This window comes from Anticarsia gemmatalis, chromosome 15 (genome assembly GCF_050436995.1).
Source record: "Anticarsia gemmatalis isolate Benzon Research Colony breed Stoneville strain chromosome 15, ilAntGemm2 primary, whole genome shotgun sequence".
In the NCBI taxonomy this organism is placed as follows: Eukaryota; Metazoa; Arthropoda; class Insecta; order Lepidoptera; family Erebidae; genus Anticarsia; species Anticarsia gemmatalis.
The window spans coordinates 11,004,453-11,027,357 of NC_134759.1; the positions used below are offsets into that span (position 1 = coordinate 11,004,453).

At 33.4% G+C, this 22,905-nt stretch overlaps 1 protein-coding gene across 1 annotated transcript in view; it reads right to left on the reverse strand.

Moving 5' to 3' along the window:
- LOC142979038 (uncharacterized) overlaps positions 1-22,905 on the reverse strand; it is a 68,560-nt gene that overhangs the window by 33,052 nt on the left and 12,603 nt on the right. Inside the window, exons 2-5 of the mRNA XM_076123794.1 lie at positions 7,370-7,495; positions 5,350-5,448; positions 5,014-5,112; positions 2,912-3,109 (exon numbers count right to left, since the gene is read on the reverse strand). Coding sequence (XP_075979909.1) covers positions 2,912-3,109; positions 5,014-5,112; positions 5,350-5,448; positions 7,370-7,495 — 522 coding nt within the window. The remainder of the gene's footprint in view (positions 1-2,911; positions 3,110-5,013; positions 5,113-5,349; positions 5,449-7,369; positions 7,496-22,905) is intronic.

The following is a 22,905-nucleotide window of genomic DNA, read 5'->3' on the forward strand; positions in this document are numbered from 1 at the left end:
TATAGGAAATTCTCTGATCTACAAATTATGTCGGGGGTAATTTTGCGATAAAACTTACCGTTTTCAAGAAAATTGCGAAAAACTCATTTTTTGGACCTTTTTACCCCGCGAAAATTTTTTCCTTACATGGGATCGGTTGGGACTTTTAAGACAATGTTTATAATTATAATTTAAACAATTTTAAGAATTTTCAGCTTCCCCTGAATTTGTCGTGGGTCAAATGTCTAAATTGACCGGAGTAATCTTACGCAGATCTAGAAATCGAATAGTAATGTTAGCCGGCTTGCAGTTTTCATTCCATTTGCATTTTAGAATAAAAACCATACCCTTCTTTTCTTTTATTTCCATTACCAAAATAGTTTTCTCTTTATCCAAACTATAAATGTTTTGTATAGCTTAGTACCGTTAAAGGCAAGGGACTTCAATTATCAGAATTTATGGTCTTAACGAGAATCGGTAATGGCCTAATAATTTAATCCTTACTACCTTTGTGCCACCTCACTGTACCTTATAGGAGAAGGAATGTATTGGTATTGTATTTTGCAGAAAAGGTGGAACGATTTTTTCTGACCTGCTAACGTTTATACTACCCTGGTACTTAAATGTCGAAAACTGAGACGTCATTTGAAGCTAGTGACGTTTTTAATAAAACGCAGTCTTTATTAACGTAAGATTGAGTGAAAAAAATGGTTCACCCTTGTTTGGTATAACAACGTTTTGTCGAAAATCGCTCCGGCGAATTTTAGTTACAATAAAGTCATTACGTATAATTATTCATTTGACCGAATAATTAATTGGCAGATTTTTATTTAGCATATTTATTTCTTTGAAATAATGTCATTTGACCGAATTTTCAAAAGTACTAGTTTTATTTAAACGAATGTTTTACTCAACTAATAATGATTTAGTCGAAAGATCGTATCGAATATTAAGTTCATTATTAATTCGTTTCCTTTCATCTATAATATAAAAATAAGTCGGGTTTTCCTTCCTGACGCTATAACTCCAGAACGCACGAACCGATTGCCACGGTTTTGCATTCGTTGGAAAGGTCCGGGCTCCGTGAGGTTTGTAGCAAACAAAATTCAGGGAAAATTTCACCGACCTCCACGCGGGCGGGGCCGCGGGCGACCGCTAGTTGTCTATATTATAATTGAATATTCGATAAAATACATGTTATACCACCTGAACATTACATCAAATGAACATTATACCTTTTGATCAATAGCGCAAATGTTGTTATCGCAAATAAATATTCGATGAAATGAAAATTATGTTAATCGATATTATACAAATTGATTATTTTCTTAAACGTTGTTCGAATTAGTAACATTACATCAAAAGTTGTTATACCAAACAAGGGTGAACCGAAAAAAATAGCGCTTCTCTATATTGATGTATTTAAAATAAAATGCTACACACATAAGAGTCAAATAAAAGAAGACCCCACGGTCCGTTAGAATGTTTGTTTTCAAACTTTCATTCACCCTCCACGGGCCACAAGCTTTTTACCGGACACATGATTACTACGGTCTGCTTCTAAGAATTCCCAAACTGAAACTCAATATTAAACGGATTTTACTCTGAATTGTATTTACCCAAAGAACTAGTTTCAAAACTGTTAGAATGGAAACGATTTCATTTCCGTTCGCTCTATTCCAGTCCTGCTGCAGTTGACGTGAACTTATTTGTATTTTTTATGCTCGAAGTATAATGGAATATAGTCGACATTTGTTTAAAAATATCACGTAAAAGTAATAATCGATGATATGATAGAAGTAGAAACAAAATAAAACCAGAAGAAATTTTCTAAATTTCTTCTGGTTTTATTAAAATCTGATTCCAAAGTCCACCAAATTGCAATCCATTAATCAAACAGCAAGCAAGTTGGCTTGTTCGTCAGTCGAACCCTATTTCAAGTGGCTTCGCGTAAAAGTTGTGCTAAGTATACTCGTAAATTGGTACGCCGACATAGTTGCAGGAAATTGTTTCCAAACTTTCAATAAGTTTTACGAACAGGGTTCCGTGACCATCAATCATGATGGATTTAAGAACATACGTTGCTAAATTAATATAAATACCTACTTTCTGATTAAACTATGTCAACAACCAATCACAATACAATAATATGTAAATCCCCACCAAGCGGCTACGTAGCGCCGAGTAATGAAATACGAACTCAATACCTAAATAAAGGTTTTAAACACATCTACCTCTTTGCTCTACATGAATGCCTGGTAATAAATATATTTAAATCAGTCGGTATTTGTTATAATATATTATAATAATATAACTTTATACAAACATAAGTAAGTATATTATATAAATACCTGAATTTGTCGAGTCTTCATAATTTATATACTATTCGAACTCAGGCGCTTCAACGATTTTGACGAAGCCTATGCTTTTGTACCTACTTGCGTAATTAAAATTTTCATTTATTTATATTTTTATTTGGGAAACGGGGTCATTATTATTATTATTAATGGAACCTCTACTAATGGACAACCAAAATCACTTTACAATCATTCAAATACATTTAGTACAAACTTTATTTTATCAAAACATAATAGCATTGTATTCTAGGTTAAGTTTAAATTACAACTGAACTTTGTCTTTTGTTTTGTTCTGGTTTTAATTTGAAACAGTGTTTCAAAATTCTGTATTTGACAAATGTATTTTGATATTTAACTTAGGAGTTTGGATTTGTAATTTTTGACTGATATAAAATAAATTATGTAGAGAAGATATTCGTTGACATATTGTTTATATATAAATAATTATTAACAAATTACCAAGTATTCCATACATATAATAAATATGACAGGTAAAACTACCAGGGTAACATAAGAATAGGGAGATTTTTTATAATTGGTCGCATTTTATGTCCACTATGTCCAGTATTACTTACCTTATTAACGGCGTCAATGTAAGCGCCTTTTTGAAGCAGAAGCTCAACAAGCGTGGTATGTCCAGCTCTTGCAGCCAATGCGAGGGGTGCATCTCCTGCTGCGTCACTACTTTGTACTGTGGCCCCAAGAGACACGGCATAAGCGGCCACGTCCAAAGAACCGCGAGCACACGCACATTGGAGAATGTCGTTGTGTTTCTGTTGACAAACATCTTGGTATTTATGTGAGCTTGGTAGTTTCGTTAGGTCAGGGTTATTTTTTCGCATTCATCAATATTTATGCTCAATGAAGACATCTGGCAGGCTCACATCAGAATTTACATTGATTGATAAATTAAAACATTTTATTATCTAGGATACAAATTTCAGTAGTAGTTAGGTTTAGTATCAGAAAAAAAATATCAGAAGATTTGGGACACCCTACTTTTAAGTAATTTTATTACTCTTTGAAGGCGATGAGTACATTGTTGGAAAGCTTAAGGGCCAGTTTCACAACTATTGGATAAGTATCGGATAACCTGTCTGCTAGATAAAGTGACAACCAATGCGTGAAAACATATATCAAATTTGCACCTAATAAGGCTACTTTTTCAGAAGCAGTAAAACCGGGACGACCTAGGTGATAAATCCGATACTCATTAAGCTACGTACCTATTCATGCAACATTTCAAATATTAGAACATATTGAGTTTTAAGCTCCAACTATTATAATTGATTATGGTTAATCAACTATCTCTATTTTACGCGACAGGTTCATTAGGGAATAGTAATTTTCAATCTAGTCTAGTGAACTGGAATATTTTAATTAGCTATTGTATTCCTATTTCATCGCATCACAGCATTATTAGGTTAATATATTATAGGCACAAAATCTTCATTATTTTAGGATACATACATATACAATATCACGCCTGTACGAAGGTGCAGGCAAGGGCGTATGAAATACACTCACGTTTCGCCATTAACAATGTTAGACCCATGTAATAGTAGCTTGTTACCATAAACTTATTTATTCTAAGAATAGCATTTTAATCGTTAATGCATTTTTTCTTTTATATATAACTATAGTTATTTATTCTTAAAAAGCTCGTTTTTATGACGAATATTGTCTCCTCAGGCTAAAAATAAAACCTCTTAAATCTCAAGGAAAAAGTACTCTACATTTTCTTCAACCCGCACTTGACCGTTCCAATAATAGTACGGTACCCTCTCATTTTCAAGGAAAAGGATACTTGGGCCTATCAAAAGACAGTTTATAAGAAAAATAATGATATTATTTTAGTGTATATTTTCATAACGTTTTAAACCTTAGGTTAGATATTGAAACTGGCTTTAGACTGGCTTTATTTATAATTGTAGACAATTAGGGCAACAGTAGACACCTATTATAATTAATTCGAATTAATTATTGTTTGGCTTTTTCAGTTTTCGAAATGATTAAGGTAATGACGGTTTCGGCTCCTGTAAGCATAGTTTAGAAATAAAATCCGGATGTTTTAAGATATTTATAAATTAAATCCTTTAGGTGCGTGGTACTACGCACTAGTTACTAGTTATTATAACCAGCGGTCCTGTATGACAAGATGTATGGATGTGAATGAACCAAGGGAAGTTTGTCAGGATCGTACCAAATGACGTTCTTTGGTCGCTGCCTACCCCTGAACAAAACGCGATTTTATATATGTATGTAAGTTTAGTTAATTTATATTTAAATGTTATATGTAATTAGTTAGTAAATCACTTTACTAAACGACCTAGAACTATGCTTAATTGCATGTGTACGTGTTAATTTAAACGACTTGCTCAATCAGCTTTAAAGTAAACATAGTCTAGATTTTTTACTAGCTCGCATTATTGTACTGTTACTTTTAGTTTATATCTAATCAACATTCTGACAGAGGTCAATGGTACCCAATTTTAAATTGCAATTTGTTTTAGCCACACTAAGGTCAATCTTCAAAGTTTTAATGCAAACCTTTGGTATTTTAATCTTGCCAGACTTGTTATATTATGAAAATCGGAATCTTTTTGGTTAAAATTGGATTGAAATTAAATTCTCTACGTAGTTTATCAACACATAAAAGTGACATAAAATTGCATACTTTGTTGGTGGCGGCAAGGCAAGCTCCTGCCCTGACCAGTGTCTTCACAGCATCCAAGTGTCCGTGCCAAGCTGCCATTAAAAGAGGCCGCATACCAAACTGAAACAATACTCCATTTTACTCCTCCCTTGTTATAAAACCCTGGTACAGAAAGACAAAGAAACATATAAAACTCTCGTTTTTAATAAATAAGCAGGCATAATAATAAAAATGGATACTAAAACCTTTTTACGTTATCATTATACCAAGCGTATAAAGCCACAGGGGACGTGTGGAATACGTTTTTCGGTTACGATTCGTTTAGGAAGTAAAATAAATTATTCACAAGTAAATTACCTTATCAGCTGCTTCTATGTCGCATTTGGCTTCAATGAGTAAGTTGATTATCTCTACATTCCCTCTGCTAGCGGCCCAGTGGATCGGCGCTCTACCGTACTGAGAAAAACAAACAAAAGTCTCATACTAAAATTTCGTTTTGATAAAACAAATAATAGAGGTAATATCGTGTTAATCATGTAAGTAAGCAATTTCCTCTGATATCGTAACCAAGATTCCTTTGTGCGTATTTCTCGCAATTCTCGGGAATTAATCCGAAATAAGCCTGTTTTCCAATTTATTGTACGTCACCGCGGATCATGTCGAAGGCAGAGATTAGCGCTTCAACACAATGAACAAACAAATACATACGTATTCCAATTAAGTTACCCACAAAAGCGAAAACAATGCTCTTATGTTGATGTGGTATACATTATTTTTAGAATGTAAAGTAAAAATAAGCCTTTGCGGTTGCCATGAGAATGAGATTCACTGACTTTTGGACAAAAAGCTAAAAATGGATGACAATGTTGATACGAAATATATTGTGGTAGGACTCAATTAGTGTAAAGAAAACCACCGAGTTTTATTGTGCTGTAAGCAAATAATTATTAGGTTTGTAAAAGAGATTTTTTAATACGACATTAACAGTAGCTCTACCATGAGTTGGCGTAGTTAAATCATCTTACTTAACTAGAGTAGTTAACGTGAGAACGCAACTACAACAGTGGGCTTAAATGTTCGTACCATGAGTTGTGTTGACGTTAACTACTCTCGTTATAGTTAAAACTTTATCATTCGTAGTAAGATTTTTAATCTGTGGTTTTGCGACATAATGTCAACATTCAATCTGTAACTTGACTAAGCTTGAGTGTTGTAGTTCTATCTCCTTCTATTCACATAAGACAGACAGAGAGAAAATACGACACACGTTTGAAATTGATATGGTAGTATTAACCAACAAAAATAAGAAGTCGTCGCTTACATATAATTTGGGACGTTTTCGTGTATTTTTGATTTTGTGTTATTGCTTTTTGTTTATTGTCAGCCGGGGACAAAAGAAAACACCTCAGTTACGTTTTAGTGCTAGTGCAAGGGTTCTAATTAACAACTAATTTTATTTTCATCTTTGTTTAAATAATCCTCTTTCCTGCCGCGTCCTAGGAAACTTTATGAACATGTTTGCAAAAACTGCATGGTTTAAAGCTGAAGTAACTTTTACAATGATCACCCTTGTGGCCTCTTGGGAAAAAATGGTTCGCCTCCCCAACAACACGCTGATACAATATACATACATACAAATCAAAGGTAAGCTTAACAGGCTTACCTTTGATGCTAATGAAACTCTTTGAAATGATTTTAAACCCGTGTGTTGACATAATAAATCACAAAATTCTATAAACACTTCTTTGTTAGTCGATATAGTTTTGTAAACTTTGTTTTACAATTATTGAGAGATTGAGGGGATTTCCACTTAATTCCCGCATACCACTTTGAAATGTCTTTGTTCACGTCGTTCATCTTTGAATGCAGCAGTTTCAAACATATCACAACCAATATTTGTTCTATCGAACATTTTTTAATGGAAAATAACTTCAATTATTTGTAAAACAATACGCTCTCACGAAGCTAAAAGTCGGTGAGTGCCGTAACTACTATAGTAATAGTTCGTTACTACAGCATCTGTCAAATTCGTAACTCATGGTACCATTATCGTACGGAAAGAATGAACGACAAAGCCAATCTACATTCACTGTTGTTTAATTTAACTACACGTTACTAACTATGGCAACTCATGGTAGCAATGTTGGTACCTTAACTATCCGCTAGAGGCGCTGTTCGAGTTTTCATACATTTTTTCAACTACAGTGTCTGCGGGAGACTATAGTTGCCAACTCATGGTAGAGCTACAGGAAGAGGAATCTTCAGGTGTATAGAACAGAATTTTTCTGCCTATCCTATACAAATCAAAGCCATTGTTACAAAATAAGTTTGTCACAAGTACCAGGACAACATAATGTACAAGAACAGTTATACTCACATTGTTTCTGCAATTGACATCTGTGGGTCGTTCCAATGCTTCACGGACCGCGGCTGGTTCGTTCTTGATTACAGCTTCATGTAGTAGCAAATCATTTTGTTGGATACGAGTACGTGTTTCTGCCATCTGAGGACAAAGAGAACTAATGAGTATTTAAGATTCGTTTTTTTTTGGAGTGTACATTAAAAATTTACGAGTTATTCCCTATCTCTAGCTTTAAAACTCTCATACCATTTGGTTTTTTCTCATACATTTATAACAGTCTCTGATGATTTTTTAAAATGTAAACAAAAGATTCTGAAGCAATCTTTTAGGATTAAGTACCTCACGTAAAAACAAATATTTAAGACTTTCTCAATTTGTCATAACTTTGCGGGAGGGAAGAATTATCAATACTTTTAAAGTGCTTGGGCGAGCTACTCAGTAATAAACGATATTTTTTCGATCTAAAACGATTCCAGACACATAAAATCTTACGATAAATAGTTTTTAGAACGATTTAGTCTGGATTCATATGATTCCAACAGAAAAGTGGTTATTTGTACGACGGAAAAAGGAACTGGATAATGATTTACAGGTATGGTAACTACATACATATATTATATTATATCGGACACCAGTTGCTTATGTAAATCCGAGACACATCTTCCTAAATATGTGCTAACGAATATACGCGTTTAATCATTAGTTCAGTACGACTTAGCTTATTGCAAATAAATCCTTATAACACAAATAAATAATACAAAAATCCGCTAAAAGGAAAGACAATAAAGCGAATGTTTCAATCACATGCTTATAGGCTCGGTTATCCTCAATTGATCCCGCAACGTGCGTCGAATGATAACCGGAGACGCGTATGTTCCGAATAACATTACTCAATATACAAGCTCTTCACGTTCATAATGTCCTGGTAGGGATAACTACTGAATTAAGAGGGGGCGTTCGAAATGGATACATAAATCACCATGTCATACACACATAATTATGATTTATTGTTATTCAGGTTTAATGCATTGTAATCTGATAATTAATTATGTAAATCAATTTTAGTTTTCGTAAAAGCTTTCATTCATTGCTGGACATGTTATGTAATTAATGCTGCAGGATTGTGTCAAGTATTCAAATATATCACACAACAAAAGATAATCTTTTCGTTAAGTAATCAAGGTAGGATTATTACTTTTTGATTTCTTTTTACTCATTGCTGTCCCACTTTTCAACATTACGTCCACCGTTACCTTGCATGTAAAAAGCATAGTCGTGTTCAAAGTTTTTACGATAAAAACAACTCATACTTGACAATGGTTCAGTGGCAGACCCGAGAGATTCCTGTGCCTAACCGTGCATGTACTGCGTGCTCCATTTTTCACAAGCGTTATGTATTATTCATGGCTTCACACTGCTCTGTTTACGTGTTCATAGATGTTTGATATGTTCAGAGGTTTTCACGGTATGTTGGCATCGAGGTCAGACAACACCAAAAGATGATATAACATTAATTTACAAATTAAAAAAGCCCTGTATGCCAAAAATTTCCGTTATCAAACTTTCGTTCCCCCATTTTGCTAGAGTACGGCAAGGTAAAGGTTCTTTTGTATTTTAATAGTGCACTTGGCCTTTTCTGTTTCAAACTATTAATGTTAACAAAACCGGTTTTTTAAGGTTACGGAGCGGATCTGTGTTGTTAGTAAGTAAGCTCTGTAAAGGGTCAAAATGTATGTAGTCAATTACATACAGGAAAAGGAGGTAACGGTAATTAAAATGTTTCTGCTATTATTCCTTTTACCCTTCCTATAATAATGAATTCTGCAAGGTATCAAAGTCTCAACTCAATATCAAGTTACTGAAGCTTGCTTTACTTTGCATACAAAGTCGCTAGCAAAGTTTTTTCTTCACGGTATTCATGAGCCATCGACTAGGCTGTCATAACCAGAAAGGAGCTTAACGAGCTCTCCGGAGTAGCAGAGTACAGAGTGCCTAGGCTCTTTGAATACACAATCTAACTATTAAATTATACCAGGCTAAAAATTACTCGTATTCAAATATAGGTTCGAGTTTCAAATGTACGTTGTAGATGGCCAGTTATTTAACCTTTTTGTTTGGCTATTGTTTTAATTTCTCTTTTTGTATTGTTTCTCGTTTTTTCGGCCATTGTTATTGCCAATATTGATGTAGCACGTTTGTTTAGGCTCTCGAATTTTAATGAAAATTCGTCTTTGTTTTATTTTAAATAGAAACAATGAAATAACGAACTGTTCATTTTTATATACAATCAGTAGTACATATTTTTATTTTTGGATGAAATCTAAAATATTTGACGAAATTTTATCAGGCCCTTGAAACTCATTAGCAGCCTTAATTAGCATATCGTGACTAATCCACAGTACTTTTACAAGCTTTATCGTAACTTCGTTAACATTACATTACTTAAACATATTTAATGATAAAAAATTGAACAAGGGAAAACAAAGCGAAACTGCTCGGAATTTCTATAACAAGGTACATATCAAATATTTTTTTATTATAATCGAGAACATTCTTTAATATTAAGTTTGTTAGCTCAATAAGCGATAAACAAACCACAAGGCGAATTGGTGAAGAATCTATCAATAACTTGCATTAAACTCGAAATACCCTATGAGATAAATTGATCATATTTCCGTTGAAATATTTTTGCACAACCCTTTATGTCGATCTTCGTAGAAACATATCAATATGAGTTGCCGAATATATTTGTTTGAGTATTACTTTCTAGAAATTCGCTTTTCGTAGAATATGTATTTCTGCAATATTTGATGCCTTCAAAATATACTTACGGAAAAAGCGTCATAAATTTATTGATCTATGGTAATTCCCAAATAGTTTTACCTCTACCATAGTTGTTTAAAACAGTAATAACCTAATATATGCTTCTCATAACTTCTGTTGTCCTAGTAGTTCATGTATCTCATTACGAATAAACTGATTGATGCATCATCTCGTGTCATCCTCAATACACATTGTCGCATGTTAATTATTATTGGTTGAAAATTTTGATGATTTTTTTTTATTTTAATTGTATTTTATTGACCAATAAGCATCTTTACAATATTGTGGGCGTGTTAATTGATCTAGAAATAAAATACTGTAGGTTCTAAATAAGGCAATACCGGCTTGTAACATGTTACCCAGAAATAGCTATTTCCGCGTATTGTTCGGAAACTCTACATAAAAACAAACTACTCTTCATCATTCCTATTGTCCTGGTAATACATGTATCTCTTTATAAATAAACTGGCGCATGGCGTAAGAAATCGGATATTATTGATGACATTTCGCTGCACTAATGGCTCTTAGAAGCTCTGTAACTGGATATCAGTGCTTCTCTTTAATTTTGTTAGACAGCCGTTTAAGTGGCTTTTAGCCGAAGGTAGAAGCACCTTGGAAGTCGGTTTTGGACTTATAATGTACATAGTTGCTCTTGACATTAAACTCAAATTAATCTACGATTTTAATTTCGATATTTTTGTACTTTTTGATGAACTAAACTGCTTGTGACGTAATTTGTTTATGTTAATTCGATTGTCGTATTACAGCGTCGAAAGCAAAAACCACAAACTGATGACACCTTAATTAATTTGTATTTACCACAATGTCCAATTACTGGTAATTACTTCGCAGAATCATGTTCTCCTGGTAGTACTGATTTTCATTTAATACATAAATAATTATAGCAAACAAAATAGGCGGAATTTTCTTCATGTTCTAACTAACCTCAGAAAATTAAGAAAGACGTATCATGAACTATTTACTGCTTGTACATTATTCATTTGACCTGTTAACTGTGCTATTACTTATTAAGTAGGGCGAGAAACCGATCTTAGTTTCGTATTTTCTCAGTTACCTCGTAGACGAGAACATTCCTTAAAGTTGCCAACTAATTATGCGGTAAGATGAATACTAAATCATGTGAGGCAGAGCTTGGTTATTAAGGCTTTTTGCTCTGGTCGTATGTGTTAATCACTACGCGAGGAGCGCAAGAAGTAATAAGTTAAGCTAAACTTAATAAAAGTTAGTCGCTACGTCTAGTCTTAGAAGCACAATGTTTGTGTCCATTTTAATTAAGTAGCTCTGTTTATGTGGTAAAATAATAAGATATCGTTATCGTTTTTCAAATGAACTCTTCAACTTAAGTTTTTAGTAGTTATTAATTAGGTTTTTTTGTTAGTTTCACTTACATTTAAGATACTTACTGCTCTCTTTGGTCTAATATTCTGCCGGCCTACAAAACTCCTTTTAGTAAAAATTTTCTAAACGCCATGACCTGCATGCCTGGACAGGCAAAAAGATGAGTTACGTATTTCTGAAAGCCAGGCCTATATACAAATTTGGATTACCAGGGCGACATACCTTGTTAACAGTCTCAGTTTAATTTACGAATACTTCAGGTAGGTAAGTTTTGAAATACGAGTACTATTTATACCTACATAAGTGATATTAAATTCCCGTTTAATTTATGAAGTTTCGTCGATGAACTATTCAAACAACATCTGCTTCATTTGGCAGGTGGATGCTAAATTTGCATTTCAATATTACGCCTAAACTAATAGCAAATTTCAGTATTTTCATCCGTACTATTATTGTGTTTGGCATATTATTGTTCTATCTTAGTTGAAATAGGAGTTGAAAATGAATAATAATATAATATCATCATAATTTCAAAGTATAAAAAGTATTTATTAAATACTATTTCATATTCGAACGAGGGTTTCGTGTTACATACATTTATTATACATCAGAAGATATTATTTATTTTGTACCAGGCACTCATATGTTTAGAAGAGTTTAGACGTACAGAGGGCTCGCATAGCGAAAGCTTAGTTTCTTCGCTTTATGCTGGGGCTACATTAGCGAGCGAAGATTCGTATGGTGTTGGCGCGACAAAAACATCGTGTTCGGGTATGGGCGATGTTCTTGTCTACATTAAGGCAGGCGAAGATTCGTGTCGAGTTGACGCGATGCATCGTGCCTTGTGCTATAAAATTGAATGAATTCTAACACTTTTTCGTTACTCCACTCCATAGTGTAAAAAATTAAATGCACGTCCGTCTCGCTTCAAAGTCTGGACAACACTGAATTGACGTAGATGTAGCCACCTAAGCGAATATTGGCGCGACAAATCCCTTTGATTCGCGCCAGTTTACCGACAGCTCCTCGATACTACATCGTCTTCGCCCGAATACAACGCGATGACACGATGAACCCGGCCACATTCATCGCGTTAACACGAATATTCGCCATAGCCCGCTAATGTAGCCCCAGCATTAGGTTATATTGACATAGCTCCCTTTGAGCTTTGAGACGTCTTGTATATATCTCTATCAAAGTAAAATATTTGGTATTTGTGATAACAGCTGAAGCAATAATTTTGTAGCATAAAGAAGTAGGTATATTATATTGTATTAGAAATCACCGTCAGCCAAGCTTTTCTTCCAACTATGTTGGGGTCGGCTTTCAGTCTCAAGAGATACAGCTGAGTACTAGTATTTTCCATAGATCAACTGTCTATTGGACCTCCACAACCCAGTTACCTGTGTTCTAATACGATATCCCTCGGTAAGACTGGTTGTCGGACTTTCAAGCTTCTGACTACTCGTAGCAACTGTAAAAGATCTTTGAAAATGACATGGTAATGAATTATTAGGAAATATTCCGGAGAGGAATAAAAATGTATTGCGAGTGTTTAGAACTTCGAATCAAAGCAGACGCCAAAAGCTTGTAAACAAATAAGTTTTCAAATTGTCTAAATTTATAAATAATAATAATTTTTATTAAAGCCAGAATCATACTGTCTTACAAAGTTTAATCGCTAGAATGAGAATAGTTCAATAGAAGGATAAAACAATGGAAACTGATATTGTCGAAGTTCTCCAGGGGTTAAGCGGCTCTCATTGCCTATGAATATAATTGTACTATTAATGAATAGAAACCGTTTGTACTAGGGTATAATAATTTAGAGGAATTCTCCATGACAACGGGATAGAAACTAAATCCGTTTGCTTGACACTTTTATTGGAAGTAATAGACGAGATTAATAAGTTTTAAAAATTCGCATTTTATGGTACAATTAATGACAACAGGTTCGCACCCTATTACATTGCATTGAAATTGTTAATGGCGAACCGAGGGTGTATTTCTTACAACTCTGCCTTCACCTTTGGGTATAATGTATTATATGGACTGCTTCTGTGGCGCAGTGGTTAAGTCCACCACGCCGCTACCATTGCGTCGGGACGTCGTGGGTTCGATTCCCACACGGAACAATTATTTGTACGATCCACAAATAGTTGTATGTTTGTAAAAATCCCCCCGACACAAGAGCAATTCTTAGTACGGGAGTTGTGTTAAAAAAAATACACATTTATGTATGTAGTTATGTATGTATGTATCTATACAAAGTACTACTTCCTAAGGTATCTATTTTGTCTACGCACTAAGAAACAGTCGTATTTCAATTAGTACCGAGATTACATGGAGTATATTAGTTGGTTTCAATTTAATTTAAACGCAATATACTTTAGCGTAATTGCTGTATGATGAATTTGGTTTATATAATAATATGGTTGAAGGTAACACAGTTGTGACACAATTAAGGTAACAATAATTTACAAAGGCACATTTGTATACGGGTATATTTAAAACGGGGCTTTAACGCGATAACAATTTTAAGGTAGCTATCTAATTTATTTGTTGCCCGACGTTTCGATCAAATTACATCGACCGTGGTCATGGGCTGACTTACTGACCCGGGCTACTTATGAATGTTCAAATTTAAGTTAGAAATGACCAATAGTAATCATAACTTTAAACTCTCGCGTTGCATGTTTAATGTACTATCGAACAAACTGAATCATGACCCACCATGTGCTCATTTTCTAAAATACGTCTATATACACGTAGGTCGAAATTCGCTTGAACCTACGTTTCCTTGGTAATGAATTTGTTATCTGTCATTATTGCGACAAATCTTTGGGCGTCCATTATAGGAAATAATGTAACTATAAAAATTAAAATAATATAGGGTAACCAGTATAGTTATTACCCGGTTAAGGAATTTATACACCATTATGGTCAATAGTATTCTAATAGTACTCTTTTATAAACGCAACTTAAATATTCTTTCTAAAGGAACATCAATCATTTGTTTCAATAACTTTGTAAACTATAAATAAATTACTAATAAAAAACGACTTCTTAAATCACAGTAATTGTCCACCTAATTTTAAAACTTAACGAAAGAAGTAACCAGTATTCTAAAAGTGATATAGATATATTGCAATTAATTTGAACTGGTTACTGTAGAAATTAAAATAAACGTATTATTGCTGAACGTTGGCAATCACTGTATGCTGGGCAATGACTATAATGGTTACCCTAATCGAAACGTTTCACAGATTTCTAAATGACGTGCTATTTGACATTTGACACAAATATATTTTTTCGTTGTGAAAAGAGTTTAGACTATTAACATTCTAGATTCAAATTAAGAGTGATTTATCGAAAACGTATCTAGTACTGTGCTAACAAAGGTCAAAGTTGTCTGTACTCGTAGATACATCATAACACAGTCGTATTCATGTTTAAAACGTCCTAAGTGCAACTATGACAATAGAGATGATATTCTTACTGTTTTGACGGTTTCAAGCGAATTGTCGGCAAAATGGGTCATGATTCAGTTGGTTCGATAGTACCTATAATAGAATACGGGAATTAATGCGACCACGCATTTTACCTTAAAATATCTAACGTTTCGTTGAGTGCAACGTGGGCCGAAAGTTAGAAATTTTGAGATATATAAGAGTGCTCGCGTTAATGCCTATATTCTATTATATACATGACCAATATTATTTTCAGAACTTTGCTGGAACCGGGTATCGAACCGGAGACCTCCTAATCAGCAGCTGGATTCACTAGCGACCGCGCCTCACAGGCTGTACTTACTATATTTACGTATACAGTAGATATACGCACGAGTAATTAAATATTTAGCACGTGACACTCGGAATTTAACTTCTGTGAACCAAGTGTGGGTAAAGTCTTAATTTGACGCCGAATACGATGTTCTAAAAGCGGTATTGTTTTATTGCTTTAAGCTCTGAAAATGTGAGCTTACGACGGAAATAGGAGACATAAGGGATGAAAAGCGTGAATGAGTGAAACATGAATAATGTAAATGTTAGTTTGCAAGTGGAATAACGTGTTTAATTAATAATTGTGGTCATTAGCAGTGCGATTATGGACAAAAACAGCCACATTGATCGATGACGACTATTATTTTAGACTAGCGGTTACTGAGATTAGCGCGTTCAAACAAATAAACTATTCAGCTTTATAATATTAGTATAGATGTCCGAAAGAAGTATGGGCATAACAGTACAGTTTTGCTTTAAAAATAATAAAGATAGAACAAGCGTAGGTAGACGTATTAAAATATTCTTCACAATTAAGACGTACGAGTAAATTATATAAAAAGTACATAAGCTATGTAAAACAAAATTAATAAGTCTAGCCTTTACATAATACAAAATTATTTAATGAACAACTATATTTCGAAAACTATGAGTCTAGGGTTTCACATTAATGAAAACATACTGCTAAGAAGCCTATTATAGTACTGACATTTAAGTTTCAACCCACGACATAATTAAGAAGGTTTTGTACTAAAACAGTACATAATGTATATTATATATCTACCTACGTATAGTCTAACATCTCTTTGACTTATCTGTCAATATTTGTGTTACATATTTATAGTAGTTCAGCTCAAAGCTTTGATAGTTTACGCGTGCCTTTTGACATCTTTGATAGAGAAATAGGAATTGTTTATGTTAATGTTATTTTTATATATAAGTTTGAGTCTAGAATATTTAAATATAGGTCTTGGCGATTTCATGAAAAGTTTAGATTTAATAGAAAGGTAATTGAGTAAGTTAAGTGTAAGGCAAAGTACTTTAAAGTCACGATTGTAAGTTGTAAATACGACTTTTTTGATACAATTTACAGTTGAGTACAATTTTTGGTAAAACATGTCATACAGTAGAGCAATTTCAATTATATAGTAGAAGTTGAAGAGCTTACGGCTTTAACTATTTATTTCGGGCTTAATATACTGCTAGCTGTTAGATATACCTATAGCAAATACATATCATTTTACACAAAAGCAAACATTTAGTAAAATCAAGTTAGTCTACAAAATAATAATAGTGGCAAGTCTTAGTGTTATCTCCATACCTAACTCCCTGGTACTTTTCCGAAGAACTTGTTGAAGATACTCTTAATCTATGTTTGTAGTTAATATTGATCGAGACATGACACAGTGCGTCATCCAGCCACGAAGCCGGAGGCTGTGGGACACATGACATCTTGCTACGTTGCAACTATGTCATGCGTGAGATTTGACATCGTTGCATCGTGTTCCGTTTACACTGGAATTCCGATATACCAATGAATTTATGTATCTATTCCGCAATATTTTATCTTTCTTATTCTCACGACTAAATTTAGAAATTAAGACTAAATGAAATTACGATGAAGTGGTGTTCAATAGTGTTTTCCCTACTTTAGATGTCATAGTGTCTCATAATGAAGACAGCATAATACTATTTTAGGTTCCTAAAAATTTAGGATAATTTTAGTATTTGGTCGTTGATAATAAAAGAAAATAAATCGTAACGAAATGTTCTAGAAACAATTGATATGATAGCTAACCGTTGAAGCAAAATAAAACATTACATACACATAGATCGTATGTTTGTTGCATTAATTTATGAGTGTTAGGTACTAGGCTACTATGAGCAAGAAGTAGGTACTTCACTACTACTTCAGTACCTACATTTGGTAAAATAATACAGAAGATAGAGGGTTAATATGAAGCCTTATTTTAATTCACCGCAAATGTCATACGTAGAGTTTCTGTTCTCTCGTATACAGTTCAGCTATTTGGCATTCAGGCCCGGAATTTCCGGACGTGTGTGGCCGGAATTCAGCGCTAATAATGTAATAGTTTCGAGAGATCCGGGATTATACCTCGCTTAGCATCTTCTCGTATGGTCTCTCTATTTAATATAGCAAGGAAGGCAATACTATAATAATGTCATACACATAAAATTTTATATTCCGACTAATGAGACTTTTCTATACATAACATACTACCAGGATATTAGAAATCGAGAGCAGTGTACCTATTGTTTCATGTGAATCGAACGAAGGGCTTCTTCTGTTCGAATAAAGTTTTAAATGTCCCGTGCAAAGTGTCAACTCTGCCTCTACTTTGATGAATAATATTTAAATTTTATTCAAAAACAAATATTTTAATTCATAATTATAAAATGAACAATGGAACATCTAGTTATTTTAAAGAAATTACGAAATTAATTAACGTGTGTTCATCTTTTTGTAAAGAGATACATTAGCTACCAGGACAACATAACTAGCAAGAAGCATTTTATATGTGTTTCATAGCTACTCCTTGAAACTCCTTCCTATTTGTCATAGGAATTACCACCTATTATTATTACAGCCAAATATGGAAATATAACAATAGTTTAATTTTATACTCAATATTTTCCGCATATTATTCGCAATTTTATTGTAACACGAAGTTTACTGTAATAAACAAAGTTTTGCGTCTTGTTATGTACGAGTACTATAATTGAGACAAAATTAGACTAGGTATAAGATTTAAAATAAAGCATTTATTTTTATAGTTCACTAGATTTTGACATCAATTTACAACAAGCATCATCAAACTATATGTACGTGTGCAATCAAGAGTAGAGACTAACCGAATTGAAACGATTGATTGATTGGCAGACAGACAATCAACGTATAGCCTAAAAGCCTGGAAATCTAGAACAGAGACTGAAACATTTAACGCTATGGATGTGTTCGACTTCGACAAAAAGATTTGTATATCCAGTGAAATAGGAAAAGACTTTATACACTAAGATCTGCATGGACTATTCTTAGTGATGATAAGAATAAGACAGTGTTTAAATCCATACTTTTCATTTTTGGATTTTTTTCAGCGATTCTGAAAAGTTCCCACTATACTCATATTGTATTTTATTACTATTTTATATATAGCCAGCGAGCAGAACCTTTTTTCGGAGAACATGTTAAAAAGCTGTTTCCAAAAATGTCTGACTGGTTGGTGTAAATTAAAACCTCTTTCTTTTATAAACTCGAAGTAATTTTATCACATACACGAGATTCGCAATTTCCTCACGTAATGATCGCAAATGAAAGTAAACCGTGTTAGGAAGTAATAAGATTGGATTTTCTGTAGCAGTCGTGTGGAATGGTTCTAGTAAAAATTTATTACTGGTGCCCGAGTTTTAATCAAGGGAAGATTGGTATTCTGAGTCAGTGTAAAATCTTGTAATATACTGATAATAGGAATAAATTAAATAAACTTAAAATATACTATGCTATTGTAAAGATAATAAAGCAGGAAAACAGTATTTTACGCCGTAAGTATCAGTTTTTTGCAGTGATAGCCGAGTGGTTTAAGTTGGCACCTCCCAAGCGAGAGTTCGACGGTTTGAACCCGAGAATACACAGCAGTGACTTTTCGAAGTTATGTGTGTATTAGAAATAATTATCACCTGTTCTAACGGTGTATGCATGCCTCAAATGTATTTAATTTATTTCGTGAAGGCATGCAAAGCCCCCAACCCGCAGTTGACCACCGTGGTGGACTCAAGTCCTCGCTCGTTCCGGAGAGAACTTTATATTTAGGCATTGTCCAACAGTGGGACAGTCACGGGTTTCAATAATGTTTTTTATTACTAAATTACATTACTTAAATAAGTAACTACCGAGTTTGTATTTTGAGAACATCTAAGGATGGGTTTTCTACTGACCAGGCACCTTGTCAAACTACAGGCAAGGATACTAACAACTTCCTAACTGAAAACTTGATAGAACTTTGTCCAATCCGCAAATTGAAGTCGAGTACATCGTTACTTGCATACTGCTTGATAACTTAGTCACCTAGTTAACTAACTGTTCTTGTGGTAATCTCCGAGGAGAATAATATTTTGGCTTTAAATTATTGCAATTCCTGAAATAGATAAACAATCGTATCTGACTGATACCGTCCTCCTATTGCTTTTAAATCATAATCACATAAGGATTATGTGACTGTAAATGCAAAAAACTGATATTTATAAATGCGAAGTTTTATAAAAGCGAGTGTTTCAGTATGCCTGGACATAATTTTGTTACTTTTTCACAAGAATAAAAAACAACTGGACTTAATATTGGTTCACCGATTGCTCATAATCTAAATTAATGCAAATAATTAGTTTTAACCTCAGGAAATCTTTTTACACCGAAGAAGTCGCGGGCAGAAGCTAAAAATAAGAACTATGAGTTGATTTAAAAGAGGCCTTTTTGTAATCTTGCAAAAAAACGAGTAATAATGACGTTACTGCATGTCAGATGGCAAATCAAATGATAACACGCATATTGAAGCGAATACAAAAGCTCCAATAGCATTTTATATGTTTAAAATAACTCATTACATATTGTATACTTAAACGACATTCAAGTACAAAACATAAAAGTGTATGCAATCGATATCACTAATGGGTTGAAACTCACTCTGTTTTTGTTTTAATTATGAAGCCTACTAAAAGCTTTGCAGGCTCCATTGTTAATTGGATTACGTTTTAATGATGTCCATGTTTTTCATTATAACTTTTTATTACATAATTTTTATATCCGCTACGCTTAAAAGGAAGTTTACAAATTAGTTCCTTGTGGTTTTAAAAAAATTTGAAAAAATAATTTACTCGAATCTTTTTAATTATATTAATGAAATAACTTAAAAATGTCTAATCCTTTGATCATTGCCCAGCAGTCGGACGGTGAGGGGTTAAGATTATTTTTATTATTTTACTGTAAAAATGATCTTTTAAAGTCACTTAAACAATTTTCTGCAAATTTCTTATGGCACATAAAGCAGTATACCGAATAACGCAGCCAAAAGTAAGTAGTAGGAACAACGACCTCAACTTCCAAAGAATACCATTATCACTCATTGTTTAGCAAAGGTCTTGAGTTTGTATCCCGAGAATTTCTCAGCAGACAATCTGGCCTGATTCGGGTTTAAAATTCGGCCGTCAGCTATTGTCGCACTTATTACCCCTGTTCTATTAAAAAGTTAAGTATGAGAAACGATCACTTATCACTTGCTCTAACGGTGAAGGAAAACATCGTGATAAAACGTAACTCAAGGACTAACTCAAATCCTTGCCCACCTAGTGCTAAAGAATATAATAGGTCGGCGAAAAAGTCTTTTCGCATGATAGTATGTATGAACTTGTAATAAAATCTTTTCTCTACACAAAAAAGCTAAATATTTGGGTAGCTCACGAGCACACTGAAAGAAACCTAATGTACCGTGTACTTATTCGTGATTCTTGAAGCCAAAGAGATTTTATTATAAGTTCATACTTACTGTAGTGCGAAAAGACTTTTTCCCCGACCTAATACTAAAAGTACCACAAAATTACTGAGTATGATAGTCTTCAATAACAGCTTTTAGGCACCATTACTTGCTTCACCTTCAGAATATTAACAAGTGCCTTTAGTATTCACTGAACGTAGTCTCGGACTTAGACCGTAATTGAGAAATTAGGTACGATTTCAGGTTCGCTTTAGTTACTGCCTTTAAGTCTAGGTTATTTATTGAGATAGATATAATATTGGTAGAAGTAAAATGTTGTCTGGTTTGTTATGCTCACTTTCTCCAGTAAGTTGATTGTATAAAAGGTATCATAAATGTTACATTTAAATTAAGTGTTTTTAAAGTATTTTGTAACTTAGAACTCTTGTTTTATAGGCAGAACGAAAACGCGCAGAAAATTCACCGCGAGGTAGACTCAAAATGAAGTCTGCTTTTATATTATGAAGGTTTTAAATCATAAAAGTAAAAGAATATACCACAACAACAGCTAAAAAAGTATTCAAATTTTATGACGAAATAATGTCTAAAAATGGCAACACTGCCGCAATAAATTAACCTGCGAGGCTCTCAGGAGTACGATTTCGTGAATTTTTCAATAAAGCACGCTTGTCCATCGTGAAATGAAGCGAAAACCTTGCAGTCGTAATTTACGTTTATATGCGAAATAAAAATGTTAATATTTTCTTTCCCCTTTGCAGGAATTCGAATTACATTTCTCGTTTTTCTGTTTGTGCTTCACACCTGCATTTTTGCTTCTTTGAAATGTATCTCCGTTCTTATTAAGTTTATTTCGTTTATGCACGATTTTAATGAAAAAAGTTTTTGAGAATTTTCTTTAAGGTTATACAATTTTTTGATAACATAATACGAATTAACATTTTCATCTACAATATAGTAACATTAAACCTCAATATTAAACGCCTGTCTGTTTCTAAGTGTAAAATCTAAAGCTGATTCGACCTAAAGCAAGCCAAAAAGTAGATTAAAATGAACGTGTAGTCCTAACTCAACAAATATTTCATTGAAGTCGTATATGTTCTAAAATGTACGGACCAATTTGAGCCGGACAGATGAACATATTGCTCAGATGTAGGTACAGCGTGTAGGCCAGACGTAGTACTCCAACAATTTATCTACCTCGAAATATGACTATGTCTGACGTAGGCTCGGCGTTCTGGCGAAAATTCGAACTGTAACTGAAATACGTTAGGTATATGTCAATGAGTTTAATTGTTACGTTGAGATATATGCAATCGACACTCTATCTGGCTAGTTTTTTGTTTCAATTTTGAGTAATAATATTATAAAATGATGTTAAATTATTGCAAAATCAATATCAACACAGTAGCTCGATTTTCTACTACTATCACCTACCGGTAACCGCCTAGCTGTCGAGTAATTTTACACGAACATCTGTTTAGCGCCTCTACCGGGCTCCGTAAGAACTATTTTGGCAGTAAATTTTAAATGTCGAGCTCTTGATACTCGACAGTACAGGCTATACAGAATTGCGCTAAAGATATGTTTATCACTACACAATAGCGAATAAAAACAAGAATAACTGCTTTATACCCGCATAAATAGATATCTATTTACTAAAACGGAGAATGTTTTTGTTTTTTTGTCAGTGAACTGTTATTGTTATTTTGAGAATAAATATTCTTTAAACCTAAAACGGAGAAATTAAATTCACTAAGATCAGACTTAGTTTCAAATCTCTTTAAACACTAAAACGGCACGCGCGTATTAACTAAAAATAACGAACGTTTACCTCAAAAACTAAACCTTTCGCTGACATTAACTTTGAACTTTAATTACCCTTTCAATAACATTAAACAAACACATCAAACTCAATCAATGCTTTTATCAAAAATGATGTTTAAAAGTAGATATTAAGATTTATGAAAGCCAAAGAAGCCTTTTAGCGAGATTGAAAAGTTATATAAAGAAAATCGTTATGTAAAAGATGAAGAATCCATTGAAGTAGTGATCATATTCTTATTATTATAACAAGCTGTGTTAT